Here is a 27,236-nt window from a genome sequence, read left to right on the forward strand (position 1 = left end):
CTGCTGAACCAACGACCGGAGATATAGATAAAAATCAACTCCAACACGATGTGCGCGCTGGGGCAGACAACAACAGCAGCAACAACAACAACAAAGCCAATGGACACGTTTTGTGGCAGCCCGCCACACAGCCGGTAAAAAGCAACAAAAACAAAAGTAGAAGTCGACTAACTGAAAGAGAGCGCAGTATTATAACAACAACGACAGAGCAACAACGAATTGAAAAACCTGAAATTGTAACGCAATCAATGCGAAAAACCAGAGGAACGAACGCTCAGTGGGCGTGCCACTGCCTTGTGTGCTGAAAATGAAAATCAACACAGTTCCACAGTCAGAGCCACAGCCACAGCTGTTGTTATTATTGGCGATTTCGTTGTTGTAGTGGAACTCGAAACAGACAGTTATAACTTATATACGAATGTACATAGCATTTTTTCTACTCTTTTTTTTTTCTTTCATTTTTTGTTGTATCCACATTTCGAACCAACCACACGCAGTTGCCGGATTACATTTTATTCACACTTTCAGCCAAAGCAAGAAGAAATGTGGCCAGAGTTGTTGGATGGAGTCGAGTCGAGTCGAGTTAAGTTGAGTGTGTGGCGCTGCCTCATGCTGCAACTGTCGATATGTCGGAAATTGTCAAGCACGCGGCAACATTGGCAGCTATGGCGTCACGTAATTTCGCATAAAAGTGCTTTTTATAGGCATCCCCACAGACAGGCAAAAAAACATGGAATGGAGAAAGAATGTAACAAACCCAAAGGTAAACTAACAACAACAAAAAACAACACGAATTTGAAATTCCCTCTTAAAACCACAATGGCTTTTTGCACGCTTTAAATTAGGTAGAAGAGATTTATATATTTATATTTACGAAAATATAAACAGTAAGCAAAATTTCGCTAAAATCTGATTTACATTTTTATTGCCGGATTTATACTTCATTTCTCAGCATTCCAATTTCAAATGCTATTTTAGGAAACAAAACAAAATTGGATGACAATCGGAATTAAACAAAAGATACAAATATGTACATATGCATAAATATAATATATCCGAGCCGATTTCTGCAAATTTATGTCGTCAAGCCAGCGAAATTATCTGCAGTAGAAAATATTTCTTGTAGTTAAAGTGTATGTTTCTATTTTAATTCCTTTAAAGAATAAATAATTAATAAAAATGACTCAATTAGAATAAACTGCGACACAAGTCTATTTTTTGTTTATTTATTTGACTTGTAATCCCCTTATTATCTATTTATTGTTGAATTTATTAAATAAATATTGATAATTGCAATTCTGCGTGACTCCCAAAGTTAAACAATATGCATTATACATACTTTTAAGCTTATGCCAGTTCTCGTCTATTTCTAATATTTCTTACTAAATGTTATGATCTTTTTATCAACATTGCGGAGTAAGGAACAGGTCTGTGTGTTTAATTAAACTAGATTTTATGTTGAGATAAGAAAAGATATGTATATAATTAGAACATATCATACAAGTTTCTATGAAAAGATGAACTGAATATTTTAGCATAATTTGCCAGTTATGAGATGTTCTATGTTCGCCATTTCTTTAGAACATTGTCAAACAAATGTCTGCAGCATTTTGCAAGTGTAACCAAACACATTGAGTTTTGACTTTTTTTGCGGCATAGGGAAACTCGTGAAAATTGTTGCTGTTGGCTTTCGTTCAGGGCTTTTTTTTTGTCTAGCGTAACAAGCTTTTGGCGATTTTGGCCCAACAGTTACCAATTTCTTTGTTTATAGCCGCAACACGTGTTTTCATTTCAATATACAAACGCACCACACACCGCACCCCTGTCGAATGAGTAAGGTCTGGGAAGGGAAGATCTTTTATGTCTATGTTAATGAAATGATAATGGCCTGAGAGAGGCTGCTGTTGAGTGCGAGTTGTGAGAGCCAACTCTGGCTCTAATTAAAGCCAGTCAAGTCAAGTCTATGGCAGGACGGCAGCTGACCAGCAAAATGTTGTGAGTGCGCAGCAATCAACTCTCTGGGCTCCCATTGGGGAGTCATCAAATTTGATGGGCTCAGGCTCAGAAGCAGAAGAAGTAATTGCGAGTGCAAACAGAATTAAGAAAATGTCTATTGCTGGGAATTGCCATATAAATAACAAAGACTGTCGTCGTCCGAGACAGACAACTTTCCATTGAATGCGTGAATACGTGGAGGACGTCTCGAGGTATCTTCATTTTATGCAAGTAATAAATGCTTATTTTGGTTCTCGTCTAGAAATGCATGGTCATGAATGGGTCATGAAAATTAGCAAAAATCTCTTATTTGGTTATATTTACAAGAATTTAAGCTGTTCGCATCAGACACACAGATTTGTTTTAAACGGTTTTCAATCTCTCCCAGAGCAGAGATCCTGTTCACGAATTTGGCAATAAACGAGCTAGTTTTTATTTGCGTGTTTGGCCCAATAAGCTTAGCATTGGGATAGCTCGCGTGCTGCTGGTTAACCAGCTTATGGAGCGAATTGTTAACTGCCTGCTGGTCACAATGCATTTTTCACTTTCACACACCACTACACTCAGCACACACACACACACACACACACACACACAGACGCTGGCATATGCTCATGCTCAAAGAGCTGGAAAACTTGTTTGGAGCACATAACAGTCCTGGACACCGAACAAGTTCGTTTGGCAGCTGGCTGCACAAATAACACTGCACTACAAAACTCGGCTTGCATTTTGGTGCTGTAGCTAATTATTTAGCAATTATGTGAAAGTGAAACTTGTTGTCGAGTTGTTGCTGCTTTTGTTATTGTTGCTGTTGTTGTTGTTATTACTACTGTTGTGGTTTAGTAGTTTAATTGGATGCTGGCTGTTCGTCGTATTTTGTTGTCTCCTCTCTTGTGTTGTGGGGGAAATTTTCTAGCGTGTCTCTCATTAACAGCTGGCAAATGAAATTTGTTAAACATTTCTGTGCAAAGTGTGAACGTTAGTGTGTATGGAAGAGAATGGGGTAAGGGGTGAGGGCGTTTATCGATAGCCAAAGCAGCTGCCACAAAATTGTCAAATATTTATGCAATTTTATGAATTGGAGCCGAACTAATTGCATTTAGTATTAGTATTGGTGCAATTTATTCAGCAACACTTGTCACTGCCCATTGGCTCGCTTTGCACAAGTTCGCCCCCAGAAAATGTTTGTGGCGCAAATCTTTTGATTTATGCCATATTTATCAATGATGCCCAGCAAACTGCATATAGAGCAGCCAATGAAGCATTCATATATGAATGCGATTTACAAATTCTCTTCACACCCAGTCCATCAGTCAGTCAGACCGAACGAATGGCCTGCACTCACACTCACACATATCCACAAACTCACAATCCCAACAAGCAAAACCACAAAAAGACAATCAACCGAGTTCTATTGTCTTGCTGTGGGGGGAGTGTAGCCAAAACTGAAAACTGGTTTGGTTTTTTGTTTGGTTTTGTTTACTTTATGCATCACATTGAAGGGGAAAAGGAAGGGGAAGAGCAGAGAGATATCAAGCCCCAAAGAGCGGGTGGTGCGAGTGGCACCAAGTGCGGATACTTAAGTGCGGCAAACAACATGAAATATCCGAAATATTACTTCGCTTTGATTCAGAGTACTACTCGCTGTGCCCAGTCGAGAGTTAAGCAATATGGCAAACGACATATTGCATAATGCTTAAGAAGAGATTTCAATTATGATTAAAAGTCAATTCAGCTCAGGCAGCGAACCGACCCGAACCCAACTTGATGGATTTACAGTGCAATGAGCTGTGGCATTCGTGAAATTAATCGGAATTGGGATAGAAATAAGTTGATCTTTACTCAATGTTTAACAACTTAAAGTCAAATAGAATATTTAACAACCACGAGGAATATAAATTCAAAGATATACTTCAAAAAATAAAAATACATCAATTTTATTCATAGCTTCAACCTATTCAGAAAATAAACTATGAAATACATGCATTTTATTCTAGTGAATAATGATTGGAGCAACAGTGTTATCATTTGAATTCAACTTCCCTTCTCTGCGATTCTCATGGCTCGACCTTACTCGACAATACATGCGTAAAAATCGTACACACACGTCGACAAGTTCAGGGTCAATTCTGTGATTTACATAAAACCTTCGTAAAACTCAATTCGACCACTAGCAAAATTATACAAAAAACCAACGAATGTACAGAAAATCGAACCGAAAACTACTGAGCAGGTTTATTTTTTCTTATTTTATTTATTTTTTTTTTGGACTATCGCCGGAAACTCACAAAGGCTACGTTCGCCAACAGCCGGTTGTCACTTATTTATGCATCCGGCCATTGCAGCTCACAGTGAAACAAAAACAACACAAAATATATAGAGCAAGAACAAATACAAGCACTTGCTTTATGTAAATAATATAAATAAAAGTCACAACATAATACGAATTCTGATAAAATGACTGAGCGGCGATTGCGGTCTCGACTTTTACAGTTAAAAACTTTTAAAAGCATTTGCCGAGCTACGCTATTCGATTGCGGTTGTTCCCCTTCGTATTCCACTGTACTAATAGATTGTTTTTTTTCGGAGGTAATGCCAAAGTTTTAAGTGTAAACCGAAAACTATTTACATAGAATATGCGACAACGTTGAAAATTTTGAAAGTTCGCATTGTGTTTGCTTTATGAATAAGTAGATGAATATTTATATTTACGCTTTGCTCTTGCGACGACAAAGTTGTAAACTTTAGCCAGAAATTAAGTCACGGTGAATGTATTATGTATAATGCATATTGTTACAAAACAGATTAGGAAATTGTATACCTATTGCATATAGGTAAACAATTAATTCATCTAATTGAATTATGATGCTAGAAATACGAAAACAAAAAGCGAAGCAAATAAGTTAAAGCAAATAAAGCCAAAGTCGATCGATTATGTCCGCTAACCATTTTCAGTAAGGTGTTATCGTAAAAATATACCACACGAATTAAAATATACCAGAGGGTATGTTTCGTCCTACTACATTCAAAATATACCAAGTTTTTGCCATACAAAATAACCTTTTAAATAACTTCTCCCTGTCTGTACAGAGTAAATACTATATATTCTTCTTCTCTATTGGATAAAATTAATGTATAAATTAATAAAAAAAATTAAAATATGCGAAAAAAAATTAAAGAAAAATGTTAGTTCTTTTTTGCCAACCTTATATATATGTATACATATTAAAAGTAATGATTGGAAACTTAAAATGTTTAGATGGCTCTCATTATTGTACCACAATAATTATTTCATTATTTCAAACACTTCTTGGCAGATAACAATGTGTCCATTAAAACAAAACAATGGAATATATAATGTAATGTGTTCTTTTTGTGATTCACACAACTTTTAAGTAATTAATCCGATTCATTTAGCTGAGAATACTATATCAAAACTCCTAGGAATAGACTTGAGGCTATAAAATGCCGTAGAGCAAGCTTAATTGGCCGTGCGAAGCACACAAACTGTTACATCCTCCAATTCTCATAGATATAAAAAAGCCACAGGCCACGCCTCACTTTGAGCACAAGAGACAAGAACAAAGGCTGCAGAAAAAATGTATATATAACTGTAGGTAAGATAAATGTGTGCATATACAAGAATATAAATATGTACATAGTGTAGATATTGAATGCAACTGACATGCAAATCGCTTGAAAGGCAACTGTCAGTCGACTGCTAAAGTTTATTTATCCACGAGATACATTTGCTATAGATATGTATTTATTTAGCATATCATATTAGTTGGCAAACTTCTTGCGGTCTCAGTTGCATTTGTCTGCCGTGGCCTGGCCCCGCTTGACATTGCATGTTTTAGAATTTTCCAGCTGTTTAGATACTCAATTTGTGGATAATGCTGTACAATGCAAATCGTGGGGCTTCTCTAGATAGATTTCGTGGCGACTGTAGGTCGCCATCCCGCGCCCCCAGTTCGTGATACTTGATTACAACTTATCTTTGAAATGAAAAATGTGCTGCTCGCTCTTACAAGTTGTGCTTGGTCTGGAGTTCATTGCATTTGACATGCCAACCAACCAATCAAGCGAAGCTGTTTTTCTGTGGCCTACAAAATAACAATAACAACTACAAGAATAGTCAATTTTTGTCTGCTTTCTGCCATTGATAGACAATATTGTTATCTGGCATGGAACAGCAGCAGAAGAAGCAGCAGCAGCAGCTGTTGTTGTATGTTATATGGCTGAGCCAAGTGGGTAGAAAATGTTTTTAAGTACTTCGATTGTCAATACTGCGCTGTGACTTGTGGCTTCAAAAAGAAAGACAAACTATTTTTGTGGACCAGCTGCAGAAAGCTGACACTAGAGAATCTACGTGTCTGAGAATGCGACAGAATGAAAAGTGACCAACTATTTTGGCGACCATTCAGTTTGCACTTATTTGATGGTCTTTTTAGATATTGTTCGATGGCCATAAACAAATAAACGTGATACCGAAACCAACTATATAAGATGAACGAAAGTCAGTAGATATAAAAAGTAATGTGAATTAAATTTTGGTCATTGCATATTAGTTTGATCGAGTGACCTCTGCTTGCAGCAGGTTACGTTGAGTCACTTGCAGTTTGCTCTTCAATCAGTTTTAATCAAATTTGTCAATTAAAATTGCGAATAGATAAACATTAGAAATTGCCATCAAAATAATTGCATCTATATATCAGTCGGCTGGCATCAAAGACACATCAGCTTGGGTGCAGCAGCCTTCAAGCAAGATACATTTTTAGAGTCGCATAGTACACACACGAAGAGCCAAAACACAACGTGACACAAACGTAGGAAAACTATTTACGCTTATGACAAAATTAAATGCCATAAAATTTAGCTGTTGGCAAATATTTTGCACAACTTTTAGCACAAACCCATACCGCAACAAAATAAATAAAATTCAAATGGCGTAGGTGACAAATGGCAGAGAGGCGAAAGGAAAAATGTTGCCAAAAACGAATATAAAAACCCAAGCGCATTTAATACATCATCAACAAAAACAAGAGAACCGAAAGAGCACTTTTAAAATAATACTGTTAATTGTACCATAAAATAAATTGCAAGTTGTACGTCCAATAAATCTAGAAGTAAAAGTAAAAGGGCATCACAGCTCTGAGTTACTCTAGAACTGTGTGATTGTTGCTCATAATATGGTAAGCATTGTATGGGATATTTGTTATAAGCGATTTGCGGTTGTAATTGTTGCTAGGAAACCGGTCTGGGAGAAAATTGAGATATTTAACGCGTAATTATCAGTTCTTATGTGTATAAAGCGTCGTATAAAGCGGTTTTTATATAAGCTGCAAAATGGGGTCAAAGTATTGCATATGCCAGACAAGCGCACACACATACAGATACAGATGCATATACAGATACAGAATCAAATGCCTACCTCCCTGACTGCCATTGGGGACGCGAGGCACACACAAATGCCAATCAATTGATTTCATTGTCTTCAATTTATAACCTATCGATAATATAAATTCCTGGCAATCGCTCTTCAAAGCACTCAAAGCGCACACAGTGCGAATGAATAAGAGAGAGCGAGAAAGAGAGAGAAGGAAAGAGCAGCTTGAGCTTAGAGTTATGATAAATAGTAAATTGTGTATGTTACAGCCACACAACAGATACAGATACATTTTGTATAGTGTAATGTATCATACATTTAACTCAAGCAAATATATTAGATGTACATAGATGTATGTACATATTCTCGTACACTGTTTTGCACTTGACATTAATTAAATGAAATTGTTTTGTCACAGTTCCATTTGTCGCGATTGCATATTGCACCGCAATGTCGATAGTTGTAGTTTGAGTAGAAAATAGTTATATATATTAAATTAATTAATATTTGGAAATTGTATATTTTGGAATTATACATTGTGTATTTACAGTGTTATGTAGTAGCTATGTATGTAGCTTTTTAGCTACAATTTGCATACAATGTTGCCAAAGAGTTTCTCCACAAATCGTGGATAGCCTCTTCGTAAGTGCAACCACCAAGTTTTCGTATCATTAAGGAGCTACGTTTTATAGGGGCTGCCTCTTATAACTAATTTTAAATAATTGCCACAGATTGCGCTATTATCCCCCAGCCAGCTGGGAAACAACTCTATAAAAGAAAGCACGCCCCCACAGGGCGCAGAAACGATACATAACGAACAAAACCAAACGGGGCCAAGCAACAGTAACAACAGCAGCAGCAACAGCAGCAGCTACTCCTCTCCATGAGCTGATGGTCGCACTTTAATTGGCATATCAGAGCATGGCGGCAACCATTTTTTCATTTTTTTTTTTATTAGTTTGCTAGGCCAAATAGACGGCGGGCTTTCTAGCGGCAACAATGAACCAAGCAGCAAAGCAAAGCAACTGCCGACCGACCGTCCGACCGGGCATAGAAGACACATACAATAACAGCAGCGAAAATTTACAACAATTGTTGTAGTTGAGAGGTTAATGAACTAAATGCGCAATGGGCCAAACTTATTTATAAGCGCCATGCTACCAGCAACCAGCAAGCAACAACAAAAGTTTAGACCGCAATGAAAAGCGAAAGAAAAAAACTAGCCACAGTTAATGAGACGCTCATTACTTGCCCGTTTCTTGAGAGGATTGAGAGGCGGAGTTGCCCCAATGGCTTTATTTGAGCTTGGCATGACAAGTTTGCGTGGGCCTCGAAACCATTTTCAATTGATCGCATTTAAGTTCGTCTCACTTTTCGATTACATTTTCGCTTTTTTTCTTCTTTTTAATTGGCACTCATCATCATCAATCAATCTAATAAATATAGAATACGAGCATGTCGAAGATTCGTTGGAAATGTTCCACGAAGATAGTTGAAATATATGTTGTTGCATTTCTTGCACCTACTGCACACATGTATTTTTGCTGCCAAATTGAATTTGATTAATTTACACATGTTCCGCAAATAAAAAGGAATCCATAAATATATGTATAGTATATATAGTACATAGAACAAGAAAATTCTTGCAAATTTGTTTTGGCACATAAAAGATATTTGTCGCAAATTCGTTGCTAATATTGCTCAAAACATTTAACAAAATTGACAACGACAAGCGGCCCAAAAATTATGAGACTGGCCCACTTTAAGTACCACCAAAGTGTCTGTCTGATCGTCTGGCTGGTCGCTAAGATTGCAATAACATGCGACAGGCGCACATGAAACTAATACCAAACAAAAACATTCTACGCTAAAAATAAATACAAATAGTAATCAACAGAAGTCGGGACATGTAATATCATTAAACAGGCACAAATAAATCATTTTCAACGACCATAGTGTATTTCTTAGTCGTCGAGATTTAAAGAAATTCTCATAAATCGCGAATAATTTGAAGAAACTATCACATAGTGTAAAATGTTGCGCCGCATTCAAATGACTTGTAATTGCTTTTTAATTTCTTTTTTCATATTTATTGAGTTTTCTTCTTTTTTATTTTATAGCGATAAAAATCTTGAAATTTTTCACGCTTTGCGAATTTGCACATTTCCGTTGCCATTGCCGTTGGCATTTGCACTTTTCCCCATTTTTTTCGGTTTTTTACTTTATTTCTTAAATTTTGTCTGCACCGAATGCGTAAATCAAATAGCCGTCTGTAACGCAGAAGAGTGTGTAATATTTAATTCATATGCAAAGTAAAAAAGAAAAATTATAGATGCGAATATACGATATTGAATAGTTCATGAATGCTTAAGCTGCTTTTCTGAGTTTTTCGTTTAACTATTGAATTTTCATATGCACGTTTAAGCAGCTTGAAAGCGGGTAAATTTCTCTGGATGTGAGCAGGCAAGTATATTATATGAACAAAGTTTAACAGTAAACAATGCAAAAAGAGAACCTCATGATAACATTTGGTAACCAGACAGCCGAACTGAAAGAATTGTGCAAATAAACAAAAGTCGATGGATATATGCGATTGACACTTCAGTATCGATTTGATTTTTTGCAAAGTCGCCATATGGTAATCAAATACTCACATATAAACACAATTAACTCAACTTGTGAATGTATTTATAAACATTTTTCTATCAAATTCGAGCCTTGGACTAATTTAAGCTGATTTTACTGTTTCAAACAAGTATGAAAGCTACAGTCGAGTGTGCTCGACTATGAGATACCCGCTACCCATTTTGAATAAAAGAAAAACAATGCGGTATTATTCTTAAAATATTCCAAATTAAAATATTATATAACGCAAAAATATTAAAAATATACCAAAACCCGTATTTGGTATATTGGTTTAGTACTACATTCAAAATATACCATAGAGAACAAAATATACCAGATTGATAGCCAAAGAAGCCAAGAATTGATTGCAAAAGAATTCTCTGCCATACAAAAGTACAATTTTTTTGCAATCGCAATCAAATTTTCAGGAATCAAAAATACTGAAGTTATCTTCTCTCTATCTTCAAAACTACGCTTATTATTCAATTTTTGAATTTAAAATGAACTTGAAAAATAAAAATTTCCGTCGAAAACAAATTATAGCTTTATCCATTATAGTCACTGAGATCTAGGTGCTCATACGGACAGACAGACAAGCATGGCTATATAGTCTCGGCTGTTGATTCTGATCAAGAATATATAATATAAATATTATGGTGTCGGAGATGCATCCTTCTGTCTGATACACAAAGTTATAATAATTTAATCTAATTAAATGAAAAAAGTGAATAATAAATTTATAAAGAATTCAAGTTGTTGATTTTGTTGAGTTTTTTTTATTATTTATAACACTTTTTACTCACAAGATCAAACTTATTATACAATTTTATTAATTTATTCTATAAATAATATTGAGAAAAAAATCCAGCAAACCGATTCACAAAAAAGTACAATTAAATTCAGGAAAACTAAACTTTATGCGAAAAAGTACCAATAAAAAACAAATGTAATCAAGTTAATCAAATATTTAGAATATAATAAATTTTGTATCAAAAATAACCCTAATTGTATTCATTTATGTTGCGATAAAAATAATAGCCTTCATGCATTCGAATTGAATCACATGCCACTCATTAGGTTCAACGTTGATAAACAAAAAATAAGTCTCATTGGCTTTCTATATGCCAACAATTTATCAACTCTAATTTTTTTTGTTGCGAGCTTTTAGCTAACAAAATGAATGTGTATACGCTGCCAGCACTTCTGGTGCATTTTTTTATTATACGAGTGGCTGACTCTCTAGCTCTCAACGCTTTCCCACTCATGGTGGCTCTCTCTCTCTCTGTTTCTCTATTGCTCACTCTCTCAATGGTTACCCCAACTGGAGCTCAACTTTGGTTGGCATTTCAATTAAATTGCACAACATACGCATCGAAGTCACAGCCAGCAGTCACCCCCGCACTTGCTTTTGGCTGTTGCATTTCGTGCAAATAATTGAAAGACGCCCACACGATGATGCCGACAGCTCCAAATGCAGCTTTGACAGTAGCCGGCAGCAACAGCAGAGAGTCAATCTCGCATTCGATGCAAAGGAAACATTTTAAATTTTATCTAAAATATCTGATTGCACATATGGAGTGGAATATATTCATTCGATTTCAGCACATTATCCCGAAAGTCACTTGAAAATGTAGCTCAGCGCAAAATCACGACAATCCCACACACTTACACACATTCCCATATACAGAACGAAAAGAGAGAAAAGTGTTGCATATGTGACCAGAAATGGGAATAGGTTAAAAACATTATATGTTATACCGCTGCCTTTGTATCAACTTCAATTCGGCTTCTCACATTCAAATGACTCAGTTTTGGCCAAACACTTGAGGCACGTAACTAACAATCAGTTCGGAATTGAATGTACTCATCGTACATATGTTCTTCTGTTATGTATGTATTATATAGATACGTAGTCATGTGTGGGTATAATATATCAACAGCAGTACATTGGCATAAAAGTCAAGGAACTTTTAAGCTGCTTTTTCGAGACAACTTTTACCAGAAAATATTGCATGTCATGCCGTATGAAAGATGAGTGACCATAAAAAAAAAACAACGACGAAGAAAAACAATTTTGTGGCTGGTCAATTAGTTGTGGCTTTTAAAATGCGAGCAAAAGAGAACACAATGTTCGAAGAATTACAGTTAAAAAGTGACAGAAATTGGTGTGGGCATAACATAGATATATTGACTTTCAGAAATGTACAGCTACCAAAGCAACGTTACCGATAAGTTGTACAGTGCAAAGAACTAAATAATTTAAAGTTTTTTTTTAGCATTAAAGAATATGCTTCACTTGTCTTTTCTTCTATCGCAATACAATATTTAAATTCATTTTAGCATTTTCATAAAAGTCTACTGACTGCAAAAGCAACTACAAAACTCCAAAGCTCACTTTTAAAGCAGAAGTAAAAGCAACAAAAAAGTACTCATTGTGAAAATAATCGAACAGAAATAATACAATGCAAATCATAAAGTTCTTGAGAAGCAATAGGCTGACAAAACCCACAAGCAACGTGGACGCACAAACACCTATATATACATATATGTTTGTATGTGTGTCTGTATGTTTGCGAATACTTACAAGTAGGTGTCCCAGTATCGTTGGCTACCTTCATAAGCATTGTCTCTGCCCCCTCCCTAGCTGTCAGTCAAACGTCCCCAAGCGAACAAATCCACACACAAGCACATGCACACAATCCACAATGCCGCCTTATGAATAATCACATAGCATTTCAATGTAAATCTGACAATCTTGCCAAAAGTGCGGGTATCGCAAGTATGAAAAAAAAAGCAAAATTCCAAGTGTTGCGCAAAACTTATAGGTAGTAGCTTAATTACAACAAGTTCCGTCACAGAAATGAGCGTGGGCTGCTGTCATCCTGGCACAACGATAGAGAAAATCAAGAGAGTACAACAACATGTATCTCTTGCTTGGCACTTGACGAATTATTATTTGAAATTCAAAATTTGTATTATTGTTATGTGCGGCACTTTTGAGCTTGTTTATGGTTTGCCCGACGGCACATTTTTGGCTTTCGTAGCACTTGGCAAACACCAAAAATTTGTGGCTAATTTTACCTTTGCAAATTTGGCATTAAATTGCAATGCATACGCAAGTATTTCGCACAGCGGTTTTATCTCTTTAGATAATCCAAATTAGCCATAGACAGTCGACAGTCGACAGTCGGATTTAATTTCCTTTTTAGGCCACAGAGAACTTCGAGTCGAGCCGAGTCGTATCTAGTTAGACAAGTGGGAACGTTTAAGCACGTGTGTTAATTTGTACTCGTATCGCACGCAGAGATACATATATAAATTATACATGGGGGGATATATGGGGAGGCACCTTGATTAATATGCGTGTTAGCAATATATTATTATTGTGGTCCCTCTCTCTCTCTCATGTTTCCCTGAGTATCACGCGTATAAATGATTACATATAAAACATTTAAGCGGATAAATTTGTCTAGTTGGATGCTAATTAATGCGGAAGTTTGATTTGATTTGTGGTGCTCTTAGGTTGAATCATGATTGAAAATTTAATTAGAATGCACTTGGAGGTGAATTTAGCTTTGCATTTCAAGCGTCATTTAATCCAAGTTTGTTAAATACAAGTGCTGTCATCTCAATAACTTTGACACTTGAGCTTAACAACTAGACGACATTTTAAGCTTAAGTCTTGCATTCATAACCATATCCTTCGTTCATGTAATTCCACCTATACTAACACTAAATGTGTCAAAATATTCCTGATGAGGAAAAGCAGATCAACTGTGAAAATGCTAACGAAAATAAATTAGCTACATTTACTTAACGCACCCTCGATTATTTTTCTTTTTGTGCTCCAATCATCCAAGATGGCAGCTTTCCGTCATAAAGTTATTCAATATTGTATTTTTTTCAGGGGGTGCCTTGAATAAATACAATTTATTTTTACCATAACGTTAAAATTCGAGCACAGCCTGTTGTTTTTCTTATTTAAATGAAAATTATCAGCACGACACTTTGCGCAAAACAATCTGAAGCACAGAAAACCATCATCAGCAGCAGCAGCAACGGATATGAAGTGTATTGTGTATGATGTATTATTGTGTTAGAGACCCAAAACCCCACAAGAAAAAAAAAAAAGTCAAGAAAATTTAAGAAAAGATACCGACAAAAATGCTCTCAGCAGCCCACCGAACATAGACAAAGCGCTGATTGGATTTAAAGTGACAGTAATAAATGACAAGAAAGGCGTGTTTCATTTATAAATACAAAGCATACGCAATACTCTCGCAATACACTCCACTGATTCTGTTCTGGGCTACTTGCCCACACCACATAAGAACAGAGCAGACCCCAACTACCCGGGCAGTCGACCAGCCGAGTACTCTCTGACTGAACTTGCACTAGATATTGAGGAACCAACCAAACCAAAACCAAAAATCCAACGAGACTTGCTAAGTAAACAGACATCGTCGCCACATTTCGGCGCGCTGACACTGACAAGTCAAACAAATTGCAGGGACGAAGACGGGGCGGAGTGGGGCGGTGCGGGGCGGTGCGGATGAGCCATTCATCGTTCGAGTTGAATTTTTTTTTTTCATCTTTTCTTTATTTTTTTGTTTTGTTAATTTTTTTTGCTTACGCGGCACACAACAAATATATATATGTTCTTTATTTTCATTTTATTTTTGTTAAAATTTTCTCATTTTCTTCATTATGTCAGTGTCAGTGTTATGCAGTGGTCGCTGTAATGTGAATAATGGAAAATGTACGATATTATGCTCGGTGTATTATGTGTGCGAATGCCGCCGTCTGCTTTTGGCAAGTGAAATGCTTTTTTCACTGGCTGGGTGGTTGTCTCTGGGGTCTAAGTTCTTAATTGTGCCGCAGCGGCAGAAGTGCATTGAAATGCATGTGTTATTAGCATAATTGTTATTTCAATTCTTTAATTATTCTCTCTTGGCTACGCACAATTGGTTTGCCAAAACAATGCGAAGCACATGTGACTTGTGACTACACATCTATAGTGAGATGTCAAAATGCTTCAGTTATAAAACATTTTTGGTTTTCAATCACGCACAGTGCGAAGTTCCACATTCAAACATACATATGTATATTTATTATCATATTGCATGGCATAATAATAAATATATGGCTAATTGGCAAACAAACACAAAAACTTTAAAGTCTTAATTGCTTGGCGCCAGACGGTCGTTATACGCTATACATACAACCACAAATAACAATAAGATCTGTATATGAATCAAGCCAAGGGGACATAAACTTGAATTCAAGCTTCAAGTTGACCAAGTCCAAGCACTCTCACTTTGACCTAAATGGTCATTATAAACGCCACTTGAGGCAAGTGCGAGGCATTAATAATCCAGGGAAATCCGCTTAAGACCATTTACCAAACTGGTTAGCACAATTCCCCACAGTGGTTAAAAAAAAATTTGCATAAACCTGCGCTTAAGTAAACATCATGTAAGTCCTGTTTTCACACGAAAAGTCTTTCTAATTATTCTACGACCAGTTTCAAAACGGTAAATCTAAGGTTATATACATTTTATATAGGTTAATCGATTTTCATAAATTTCGTAATTATAATTTGAAAGTACTGATATCATTTTGAATTACAGTTTTATATAAAATATCAGTTGTTGAACTAATATATTTTCTTTTAGAAGTAGTAAACTCTCAGTAAGTGTTAAAATATTGACTTTTCAATACAATTTCGCGACACGGTGGCACTTTCCACAACGAATATTAAAACGATAACTTCAGAAAATAAAGCTCGACCTAAGCTTGCTAGTATTACAAATGAATGCAATTTGGGAAAGCAACTTATAAAAATGATAAGATAATATCGGATCGTTCTGCTGTTCACTGCTGAGTGCGTGATGAAAAATTTAAAAGCTGGCGGCAAGCAAAACAATTTTCATAAATATGCCACAGAGGAACAAGGCAGAGGCTGGGGGAGGAAAGAATGAATGAAAAAAAAAGAGAAAAAAGCACGACGGCAAGCCACAAAGCGCATTAACGCTTAAATGGCCTTGAGACCAGTCACAACAACAACAGCAACAACAACAACCTTCACTATGTGTATATGGTTGTAGTTGTTGAATCGCTATTTCTTGCCTCAAATTTCGAAATCAAGAGGGGTCTGGAGGGGAGCTTACCTTAAATTTGGCACAGCTGCGGCAGCAGCGGCCGCTGCTTGCAAAGGCGGCGGCACGTTGTAGGGAAACGGCAGCTTGGCCGCGACGGCTGGATTCTCGAAAAGCATTCTGTTGCCGTTCGGTTGATTGCTGCTGGCGTTGCTGGAGTTCCCGGTGTTGGCGGAGTTGTTGAAGCTGATATTGTAGTAAATTTTGCAGGCTGTTTATATGCTTCCGGTGCAGCGCAAGAAATTTTTATTGCAATTCCTTTTTTAATTCTTTTTTGCGTGTTAATTTCACTTTTATCTCTTATTGTTTTGTATTTAAAATTTTTTTTATTTAATTTTCTCACTGGTTTTTTAAGTTATGCACATTTTTTCCATTTAATTTCGCAGAAAATGCTCTTTAAATACTAAAAAACAAACAAAAATGAATTATATAAGTATTTTGCCTTATTCCTGTTCTAAGCTGATAATTTATGCATAAACTATAAAAATCATTGACGATTTCCAAATTCAGAATTCTTGATTAACAAAAATCTTTTCGAGAGCACATGTTTCTCTCATATTTTCATGTTAATCAAACTTTTTTTTTGTTTCTTTTGTGGTTTATATTTCAATCGTTAATTTCATCGAGCTCAAAACAAAATGTTTCACATCTCTCTCTAACTTCTTGGGTTGTCAAAACTCTTCCGTTAAGCATCACCACTAACTAGTTTTGTTTTAATTTCTTAGTTTGCGCATTTTCTGCTTTTGCTGCTGCTTCTGGTTCTGCTTGTGTATTTCTTTTTCATTTCATTTTATTTTTTTCTTTGCGCTGCTGCTATGCTTTTACTTTCGTTCTTGAATTTTGTTGCTAGCTTCTGATTCTGGCTTTGCTCTTTGCAATGTATTCGCTCGACAGTGCCGGCTTTTTGACGCATACAGCGGCGAATTGCCGTATATACGAATACGAGTTTTTGTGGCTGTGTGCGTGCGTGTGCGTGAATGCGTGTACGTTTTGCTCTACAAATGTGATAAAAAAAAATCTGGCTTTATATGCGTTTGCTATTGCTTTTGTTGTTATTACGTTAACGTTATGATAAAAATAAACACACATACAACAACAAACATGCAGCACACACAGTGTGCATGTTCGTTAATTAAAATCTCATATCGCATGCGTATGAGAGCAGCAAAAAGCAACAGCAGCACTTGACTTTTGCCAGAGCTATTTCAATAAATTGTTGTGTTTGTTATACTAAACAGAGAGACTGGTTTATGCTTTATTTTCATAAATTTAATCGATTTGCGTGCATAAAAACACAAAAGGCACATACACACAAACACAAGCACATACACAGGCAAAGCCCAAGACGCACAGCTATATTTTTGCGACGTCATTGAATTCGCCGTATACACTCAAAAGTATGTGTGTATTTATGTATGTGTGAATGGTTGATGGCTTCTGCTAAACTACCCAAAAAGCAGCTTTACGCGTCTCTTGGTCTCCCCATTTATATTTGAGTCACTCACACACACATGCAAAATGATTCGACGTCCAAAGAAACGACGCGTGACGCGAGGCCAACGTTATGACAATAATATTCGTATATACGAGACAGCGTCAAAGCTCAGAGAGGTCCGCACAGCGCAAGGAACTTTTGTCAACTGAATCAGGAGCGGCTCAACTGCAAGCAAAGCAAGCTAAGCGTCAGAGAGCAGTTAAAGACAAATTCGCCGTACTCTTTTTCTCTCTCTATTGCTGTGGCAATTTTCAGGACAAGCGCATGGAGCACTGAGAGAACATAAACAAGTTCGCCGCTTGGCAACATGAGCGGTTTGGGGCGGCAAAGTCTGTATGTGTGAGTGTCTCAGACGCCTGCTGTATGCAACACGCGGCCATGTGCAACATGAGTCGATGACGAAGGCACTACTCCTTCACCCACCCGCACCGCAGCACCACACTTCACACAGCCTGTAATCATTTCCGACCTGTGCAGTTGCATCCAACAATAGGCCTGCAACCGAGAAGCGGGCAAAGCAACCGAGTCGAATATCAAATTGGGAGTCGGGAGAGAGACCGCCCGCGTCTTTTATATTGCTTTGTTCTCGCATTTAGTAGCTTTCTTTGTTTTTTGTCTTTTTTTTTAATTTTGTCGTATTTCGCCTGGCGCTGTGCTGTTAAAGCTCAGCTTAAGCTCAGTTGTCGTCTTTGTTGACTTTAAAACGGCAGCAACAACAATAATTGTTTAATTTATTAATGCGTTTCATTCTCACTCACGCACACACACGCAGTCTTGAGGCATTGCCTTCGTCTCACTGATTTATGCGAATTTTCAAACGAAACGAAATTTATTTTAAGTTCGCAACGACAACGACAAAAGCAACGTGCGCTCTTGAGTTTGTTTTGTGTAATTTGTTTTTGTTTTTCTTTTGCTTTTTTGCATTCTTAATTTAATTTTCACATTTTTACTGAAGCACAAAGCTTTTGCACAAGCGAAGCTGAACTTGAAATTGATCCACAATTAAGCCAATCAATCTAAAACTTTGAAAAGCTTATCACGCACACAAGCACATGCACACACAGACTATATGTGTACGACGAAACGTCATTTCCGATAGCAGAAGAAATCTCCGCATTTGAATAATACACAATTTAAGTTATGTAACTTTCTTGAGGAATTCATCTTCTTCATTCTTTCGCAAGAATACTCTTTGTGTTCCCGGCTTTCCAACTAGACCCCGTCTCCATCATGACCAGCATATCCAATTACCACAAAAATAAAAAGAAAACACAAGATGTTTCCAAGAATTGAAGTGTTTATGCGCCTTCGTCTTGCTGTTCTATCGACTTCTAGTGTTTCTTATCGCAAAACACTGAAATAATACACATACTCATACATTGATAAAAACCACATAAGAATCTTCAAACTTTTCTGAAGTAATTTCTTTGTAATAGTGTGATTTCATCATGAATCAAAAACTGTATTTCCGATACCGTTTTATATATATAGTAATTTGACTATGAGTTTTATGTTTAAATTGATTGTAGTTATTTGGTTTTATAGACTCATTTATGTTCATTAGTATGAAATGTATAATAAGTTATTAAAAATACACAACTAGTAATTATGCAAACAAATTTCTATTGTTTTTATTAATAATAATTTTCATCCATATATTTTTTCTGAGCGATTGATTTGTATGCATCACAAAAGCAGCTTTTGTTGAGGCTGTTGTTGCATTTTGTTAACACTCCCCTGCCAATTTAACACGTAATTTAATTTCGAGCTGCAGTTTTGCTCATGCAAAACTGAAATCGTTATCGCATATTAATTAAAAATCACTCATTTTATTTTATTTTGCAATTTGCATTCAGAAATAAACCATGTGTAGGAGTTGTTTAGCCTGCAGTCATTTTTATGCACTTTAAACTATAATCAGAATTATATTGAATATACATATGTATGAAATTTTTAAGCATTTACTTTAATCTTTCGTGAAAAATGCAAACAAAATAGATTTTTGTTTGTTTTTAATTTGCCGCCTTTGAAGACGAGTCGAGGAAGTAGAGCTTTAAGTGACGAGTGGCTGAGGGACCACAAAAAGAAACGACGCCAACAACGACGTTGTTGCTTAGCACACAGTAACAACTGAAATCGACGTTGGCGATGACAACGACGAACGCACAAAAAGCTCCGCACGGTAAACTTGACGTTGTAACGGTCGCAACCAAACTGACAACTGACGACGCCAAAAAGCATGGCAACGACATTCTCTGAGAGATAGAGCGAATTCATATGATTTCTTGGGGACAGCATAAAAACCAAAACAAGAGCGACTCACCACAACAGCGAGAGAAAAAGAGCGGACGTCGCGTGAGCGAGAGATTCTGGGATCGCCATGTGACGAGGCTTTACTCTCTTGCTCATGCTCTCGCGCTTCAACCACCCACAAATTATGCATAGCGAACAAGCATTCGACTCGCTCTGTGTGATTAACAGAGAGAGCGTGTACGACAGAGCGAGAGAGAAAAGGTTTTTGTTTTGCTTATTGTTTGCGGCGAATTCGCTCAAATAATGCCAATTGGATAAAACAGTACGAGATGCCACAATGTTTTGGCGTCTGTGTTGCCATCGCGCTTGCACTTGCGTGCATCACAATCGCTGCGATTTCAGACTTCCGTTCCTGAAATGTTTGAAATGATTGTGTTGCTTGTGGTGTGGATAAAAATGAGCACCGCAAACGAGAGGCTTATCAAAGTTGTTGTATAAGATGAGGGAAATTATGTATAAGATGAGGGAAATAAATGCATTTGAATGGAGGATATATTCAATTTTAGTGTTTTATGAAAATAAATGTGACAAATTTTATAAAAGGCACAAATTCATGTGTATGTATATGTAATTATAACAACAAATTATAAATGGCAATTTAAATTTGATTTTAAGATATTTAAGGTGCACCCATGACATTTAATTAAATAATTTTAATTCGCATAAATCAAAGAAAAACTCCAAGCTGGGTTCGGCTTATTGCAACGCCTAACATCAAAGGCCGCTTATTGAGATGTTTTTTTGTTTTTATATTTTGCATTCACTTTTGTTTTTTTAATTTTTGTTTCTGCTCAAAAATTACAACAAAACGCGCAACAAGCGTAGCTCAACGAGTTCTGCAGTTAAGCAGCTGACGGCTGAAGAGTTTTTTCTCTATCTCTCTCTCGCTCTGTATTGTTTGCATGGTTGGTTGCCAAGACAAGGAGAGGAAAAACGGAAAACGGAACACAAGAAACTTGTTTGCAGCGCCTGGAGCATCGAATGAGACCCCAAAAAAAATAAAAAGAATGTCAGCACAACAGCAACAGCATCAACAAACTGCACAAGTTACAGTTCAAGCAAGATGTGCAAAAGCATGAGGGGGATGCAAGAGCATGAGCGTCGTCTGTTTCGCATGTAGCAGACAGGTCAAAGGAGCAGACGAGACAAGCCTTCCCTCAGCTTACCACCACACCCCCGCTCATGAAAGCAATAAATTTGCTGGTAAGCAGCAACGCCAATGCCATCGTCTTCGATTAGCTGCTGGGGTATGAGTGAATGTGGAACGGGTGAATAGAAAAGGCGAAACGGAATGGAAATGGGCAGGGGAGTGTGGCCGTTTTTGGAGCCTGATCAAGCAAGGTAAAAGCACTCGACAAATTTATAAGAAAAAGCGCAGCTAGCATAAAATCTGCCAACAAATTGGGTCATAAAAGTAATTAGTGAAATCTGCTCATACGTATATACTTGTGCTTACATACTTCTGTTGTTGTTGCAATTGCTTTGGACTGCTTTTAATTGGTGGCACAACAGCAGCAGCTTATGAAACTGCCAAGTTTTGCCCCTCAGCTTGTCTCGCAATCGGCAAAGTGATTTAAGGCACCTTACTTTTGTATTGAGCAGGAAAACAGGGTTGCGAAACACGAAATATGGAATGGCAAGTGTATGGCTAGAAGGGAGAAGGAAGAAGGGAGTCGTGTCGTTGGTCGAAGGCGAAAGCAGCTGGCAAAGAGCACTTACTGCCGTGAGCTTTAACCAGCCAAAGTTCCGGCTGTTAGTCTATTAATTAAGCAGCCATAAACTTAAATCACAATTCATTATGCGCGAAACCAGGGATGGAAAGCGATACGTGTATACGTATGTGTACTGAGAGTTGTAAAACGTCACAGATGTCACGAAAATCATTAAAATTCAATATGAATGTTATTCAAATATAAAATTATTTTCAATTTTTGTTTAAAATTTAATTTTATAAATATGAATAATATATAAATAAATAAAAAATATAAGTAATGAATACCATCATCTACTGCACCAGACTTTTAGTGGAACATATTTAACTTGACAATTATAATACATATAGGCGACATAAGCAACAAATAAAATAATTCAAAAATCCTATTTCTTGTAATATTTCCCAAATCTGGCGCCAACGTATAAGTATAGTAAAATAAAATAAAATAAAATAAAATAAAATTGTAAAGGTTTACTAATTCTCCTTTGATGCAAAATATAGTTGTGTTCTTCCATTTAACATTAAATGCATCCATGGCTAGTCATTAAAAATATGGCATTTTTATTGAGCATGGACGCTTGTAAATGCATAATCAGTATCAGTGTTTAGTATATTTATCGGTGGCGATGTTGTTGTTGTTGCTATGGCTGTTTTTGTTGTCAACGCTGATGTTCAGCGTGTGTGATGGGCACATAACAATTAGCCAGCTTAGACAGCGGTTTCATCTGCAGCTGAAACTGCAACAACATGTAAAATGTATCCCAATGTCATACGGATCAGACACACATGTCACCATCTAGTCCTATGACAGGGGAAACTCAGGCTGTCTGGTTACTAAATTGTCAAGGAGGGGACCAGAGGGCAAACTGCATACCACAAAGTATACAGCAATTTATAGGCCTTGGCATAGACAAGCATTAACATCCATGTGCTACTTATGCATGTGACAAGTTGATAATCGAGAACAGGCTCAAATGCATGCAAATTAGTTGGCAAATTCGAAGATGTTCGAAAGCTTCTTAGCTTTCTTCACTTATTGAAGGTATAGAGAATTAATTGCTTCTATATTTTAAGTTAATAAAATGCAAGCACATATCAAATAATAAATAATTAATCCATAAATATTTTCAATTCATAAATTTATAAAAATATATAATAAAAAATTATATTGCTTTTTATTAAATACTGAAGAATTCTCCATTCTCAGTATTTTAAAACGAAATATAATTAACTTATCTATTATACTTGAAATCTTCTGTATTTTGTTCTGTATCAACTTATAGAAATAACTTTTATTTAAAACAACTTATTTTCATATGGATTCGGATTACATTTGAACAATATTTGAAAGTGTATTCCAAACATTAAACTCTTTGGAACAAATACTTCAAGTCTCATTTTGCTGGAAAATTTATTTGGGAGTTTAAATTTAATTTTTAAATCTTGTGAGCACATGTGGTACTAAAATGTCATTTAACTTTATTACTACCAATTCAATTTTGAGCTTTTGGAGCTCTAAACTTTCAGTTGATTTTACCTTGTGCAACATATGCACATACATAATAATAGAGACCTTATCGAAATACTTGAACCTATTTGCTATTCATAAGTATTAGAAAGTTATAGACCTAGGTAACTATGTTAAATGTCTTTACCCAAATGGCAAGGGATTGAAGGTGCTTGAAACAAGCGTAATATCATCAATCAGTGCACAAATTTGCATTTCCTTCTTTGCCTATTTTTAGGTTACGCTTCTGCAGGACCTTGTGTGTGTGTATGTGTGTGTATCTTTGTATGTCTGAGCATCTGTCGTTGTCAGCGCATCAACGCGCTTCATCAGTGCGCTGATATGTAAATCTCATAAATCATGCACACCTGTCCTCGATGGCAGCGTTGGCGACAGCGAGTGAGGGAGATAGCAACACCGTCCATCCGTGCAGGGTTGCCAACGGTATCAACGACATTGTCAGCAGACGGTCAGTTGTCTGTCAGTCTGCGTGTATGTGTGTGTGTGTGTGAGTGTGTGTGTGAGTGTGTGTGTGTGTGTGTGTGTGTGTGTGTGTGAGTGTGTGTGTGTGTGTCATGTGGTCAAGCCTTTTGGGCATGTGTTGCGTTGTCTTTGCATCGCAACCAACAAAAACAACAACAAAAAAAAGGAGAATGGAACCGAGTTTGAAAGGCGGCAACGGCAGGCGGGTCAGGGGGTCACGCACAGCAAATTGATTAGCCACGTGTAGCAAATGATTTCTGACTAACGGTTAACAAAGTGTGTACACATGTAGATGCCAAATAGACGGATAAACGAGCAGCTAAATTAGTATGGCTTAAAGCAGAAAATCGAATGAATGAATTTCCCTAAGCATCAACATTATATGCATATGTACGTTCTATAATACATAAATATGTATGTTATGCCATATTCTATGCGTTAACTCCTTTAATTTGTGCATTCCTAACTAATATCGACCAGAATTAGATGATACAATAAAAAACTTAATTACTTCAGATATTGTATATGTATGTATATATAATCTCACTTAAATAATGCAGCAAAATTATATTTTTTATACCCGCTACCCATAGGGTAGAAGGGTATTATAACTTTGTGCCGGCAGGAAATGTATGTAACAGGTAGAAGGAGGCATCTCCGACCCTATAAAGTATATATATTCTTGATCAGCGTCAACAGCCGAGACGATATAGCCATGTCCGTCTGTCCGTCCGTCCGTATGAACACCTAGATCTCAGAGACTATAAGAGATAGAGCTATAATTTTTTTTCGACAGCCTTTGTTATGTTTGCACGCAGATCAAGTTTGTTTCAAATTTTTGCCACGCCCACTTCCGCCCCCGCAAATCAAAAAATCGAATAACAAGCGTAATTGTAAAGCTAGAATTGCGAATTTTGGTATATACAATAACTATTATAGTAGTTATGATTCCTGAAAATTTGGTTGCGATCAGATAAATATTGTCGAAGTTATTAAAGAAATACTTTTGTATGGGCAAAAACGCCTACTTACTAGGGCTCTTAGTTGCTTTGGCCGACAATCTGGTATATTGTGCCGTCTATGGTATATTTTGAATGCGGTACTATATCGATATACCAAATATACCATTTGGTATTTTTTTAGTATTTTTAGTATATTTGGTATATTTTTTATAATAATACCCCAAAATATATTTTTAGTATTTTTGTAGTATAATTGGTATGTTTTGAGAATAATACCGCAAAATATATTGCTTTTATTCAAAATGGGTAGCGGGCATCTCACAGTCGAGCACACTCGACTGTAGCTTTCTTACTTGTTTTACAATCAGATCCATATTCTACAATAATTCCACCATCCTTGATATTTAACAATATATTTTAAGTTCAAGAATGTCATAATTCAATTTACAAATAAAATCTTATTAATTAACATATCACATTGGTTGGATTGCAAAAATAAAATGTGATAAAAGCAAAACAATGTGAAAGCGGAATTATCACCAAAATATACCAAATGAATATGCCGAAAAATATTGAAATATACCTAAAAGTATATTTGGGAATAATTATAATACTTTTCTACTTATATGAGGCGGAAAAGTTCTTCATGTAATTTTTAAAACGTGATTTCTCTCTGTGTATAAAAAGGAAATAATATACTATATATATAATATATAACTGCATTTGTGGGAAGTTTTTTCTTTCATCAACAAGTAGCAACGAAAGTTGACACAGCGTTTGCTATTCAAAAGAGATAAGAAATCTTAGCGTTGCCGTTGAAAGAGTGGATGAACACTAAAAAACTTCTTCAAAGCTATGCAATTTAACTGATTAGCTATTTAAACACATTTTTTATAAGTACAAAAAATTCTTTGGTGTGGTCTCAACAGGTGAGCATTGCATTCAATTGGCTTTCGGAAAGATGGCAAAAAGCGTCTCATGAATGAATGCAGCACGGTGGCAAGTGGCAAGTGGAGGTTTTTATGAGGTCCCTCTTTTGCAATTCTCGTGGTCTGTGTCTCTGTGTAGTGTTTGCCAGCTGCTCGTAATAATAAACCAGGCTCTCACTAATTGCTTGGCCACAGCACCTGCTGCCTGGGTGTCTGGTGAGCTGAGCGTTTGGCAGCTCTTAGCTGTTGTTGTGCGGCCTTTCGGCCTAGACTCTTAACTGAAACTGAAAAAAACCACAAATTTACATAAATATGCCACAAATCATAGCTACACGGAAAGTGTCGCCCAAAACTCGGATTACGAAAAGAAAGAGCCAGTATGCCACGCCCTCTCTCTCTTTCTCTCTCTCTCTCTTTCTCTGCCCATCTCTCCAGCTGTGTAGGTGTGAGCGTGTGTGTGTGTGTGTGTGGTCAGTGGTTACTGTGACAGACAAGCAAACTGCTATTAAAAATGCATGAAAAACACAAGTTAATTTTTTATCCTCACTTTCAGTGCAATTAAAAGTTACTAATAAAAAAACACATCCAGAGGAAAATAGCAGAAAAAATAGCATGCAATATTTATGTGCGCCACATGTCCTAGGCGTATTTATGGGACTGTACCTATAGATATCGTTCTCCTCTCTCTCTCTATCTATTAATATAGCTGGGGTATATTGATGCAGTCAATAAATATGTGACACTATGAATAAATGATTCTATTGATTCAAGTAAACTATTCAATTGCAAAAGGATTTAACACACCATTGAGAGATTCTTTAAAAAACTGAAGTTTAACAAGCAAAAAATGTAGCAGTAATTAAAAAAGTACGATTATGATATTCGAACTTATATTATTCTGCTGGCAGCTTGTGTCACTGACTCAGAGAATTTCCGAGCATTAACAGATTGAGCTATGCGTTGATGTTTAATCAGTGCATGAGTCAGTGAATGAAAGAATGTTGGCGAAGAATTTTATACTTCACATATTTTTCACCCATTAGTAATACAAACTAAATAAATTGAAGATAATTACTATCTAAAATAAAATTGTGCACAGAACAAATTAAAACACATAATTTATTAAATATTCATGGCAGACAACTTCTTTCGGGCATAAAGAGAGTATCTATTAGACGTAGATTGTCCAAATGGTCGCTCTAAGTTGTTGTTTTTCCCATCATTGTTATATAACGCACGTTGCATAATAATAAAAGTGCTGCCCCCTGGGCAAGGCGGCAACTTAAATTCACAGCCTCCAACGTCATCATTGTTTGGCCAGAACGTGACCACCCTAGCGGCCCCCTTCTCCCTCCGTGGACCACTCCTCCCGGGGATGGCACTGCAATGTTTGTCATTAGCAAATGTTGCCTCTTGTACTTTACTACCGACTGGCTGTTATTGTGGGTGCCTCGAACTTGTTCGTTTGCCAGACGCAAAATTTGTGACTGCGACAGTTTTTGGTGTGTCCTCGACCCTGCCAGAAGCACACTCCACTCTTTTGCCCTCTTCTGCCTTCGCTTTTGTCATTTGGAACGCATCATTTGGGCATTTTATGTAGGTGCTACATAACATAACAACAACAGCAGCAGCAGCATGCTACTGTTGCATGAATGAATGCTGCAAC

At 36.6% G+C, this 27,236-nt stretch overlaps 1 protein-coding gene across 8 annotated transcripts in view; it reads right to left on the bottom strand.

Annotated features, from left to right (window-relative positions):
• The window catches only part of LOC132784774 (uncharacterized), a 130,572-nt gene that overhangs the window by 81,691 nt on the left and 21,645 nt on the right, over positions 1 to 27,236 (bottom strand). For 2 of the 8 annotated variants that reach the window (XM_060790617.1, XM_060790614.1), the window contains exons 1-2: positions 17,673 to 17,815; positions 16,180 to 16,570 (exon numbers count right to left, since the gene is read on the bottom strand). The exons of 2 other annotated variants lie outside the window; for them this stretch is intronic. In XM_060790617.1, coding sequence (XP_060646600.1) covers positions 16,180 to 16,286 — 107 coding nt within the window. In that variant the 5' untranslated portion in view covers positions 16,287 to 16,570; positions 17,673 to 17,815. Of the gene's footprint in view, positions 1 to 16,179; positions 16,571 to 17,672; positions 17,816 to 19,627; positions 19,863 to 27,236 lie in introns of those variants that run through there. 4 more of the 8 variants (XM_060790615.1, XM_060790616.1, XM_060790618.1 and 1 more) reach the window with 4 other exon arrangements.

The sequence above is a fragment of the Drosophila nasuta genome, chromosome 2R (assembly GCF_023558535.2).
Source record: "Drosophila nasuta strain 15112-1781.00 chromosome 2R, ASM2355853v1, whole genome shotgun sequence".
NCBI lineage: Eukaryota > Metazoa > Arthropoda > Insecta > Diptera > Drosophilidae > Drosophila > Drosophila nasuta.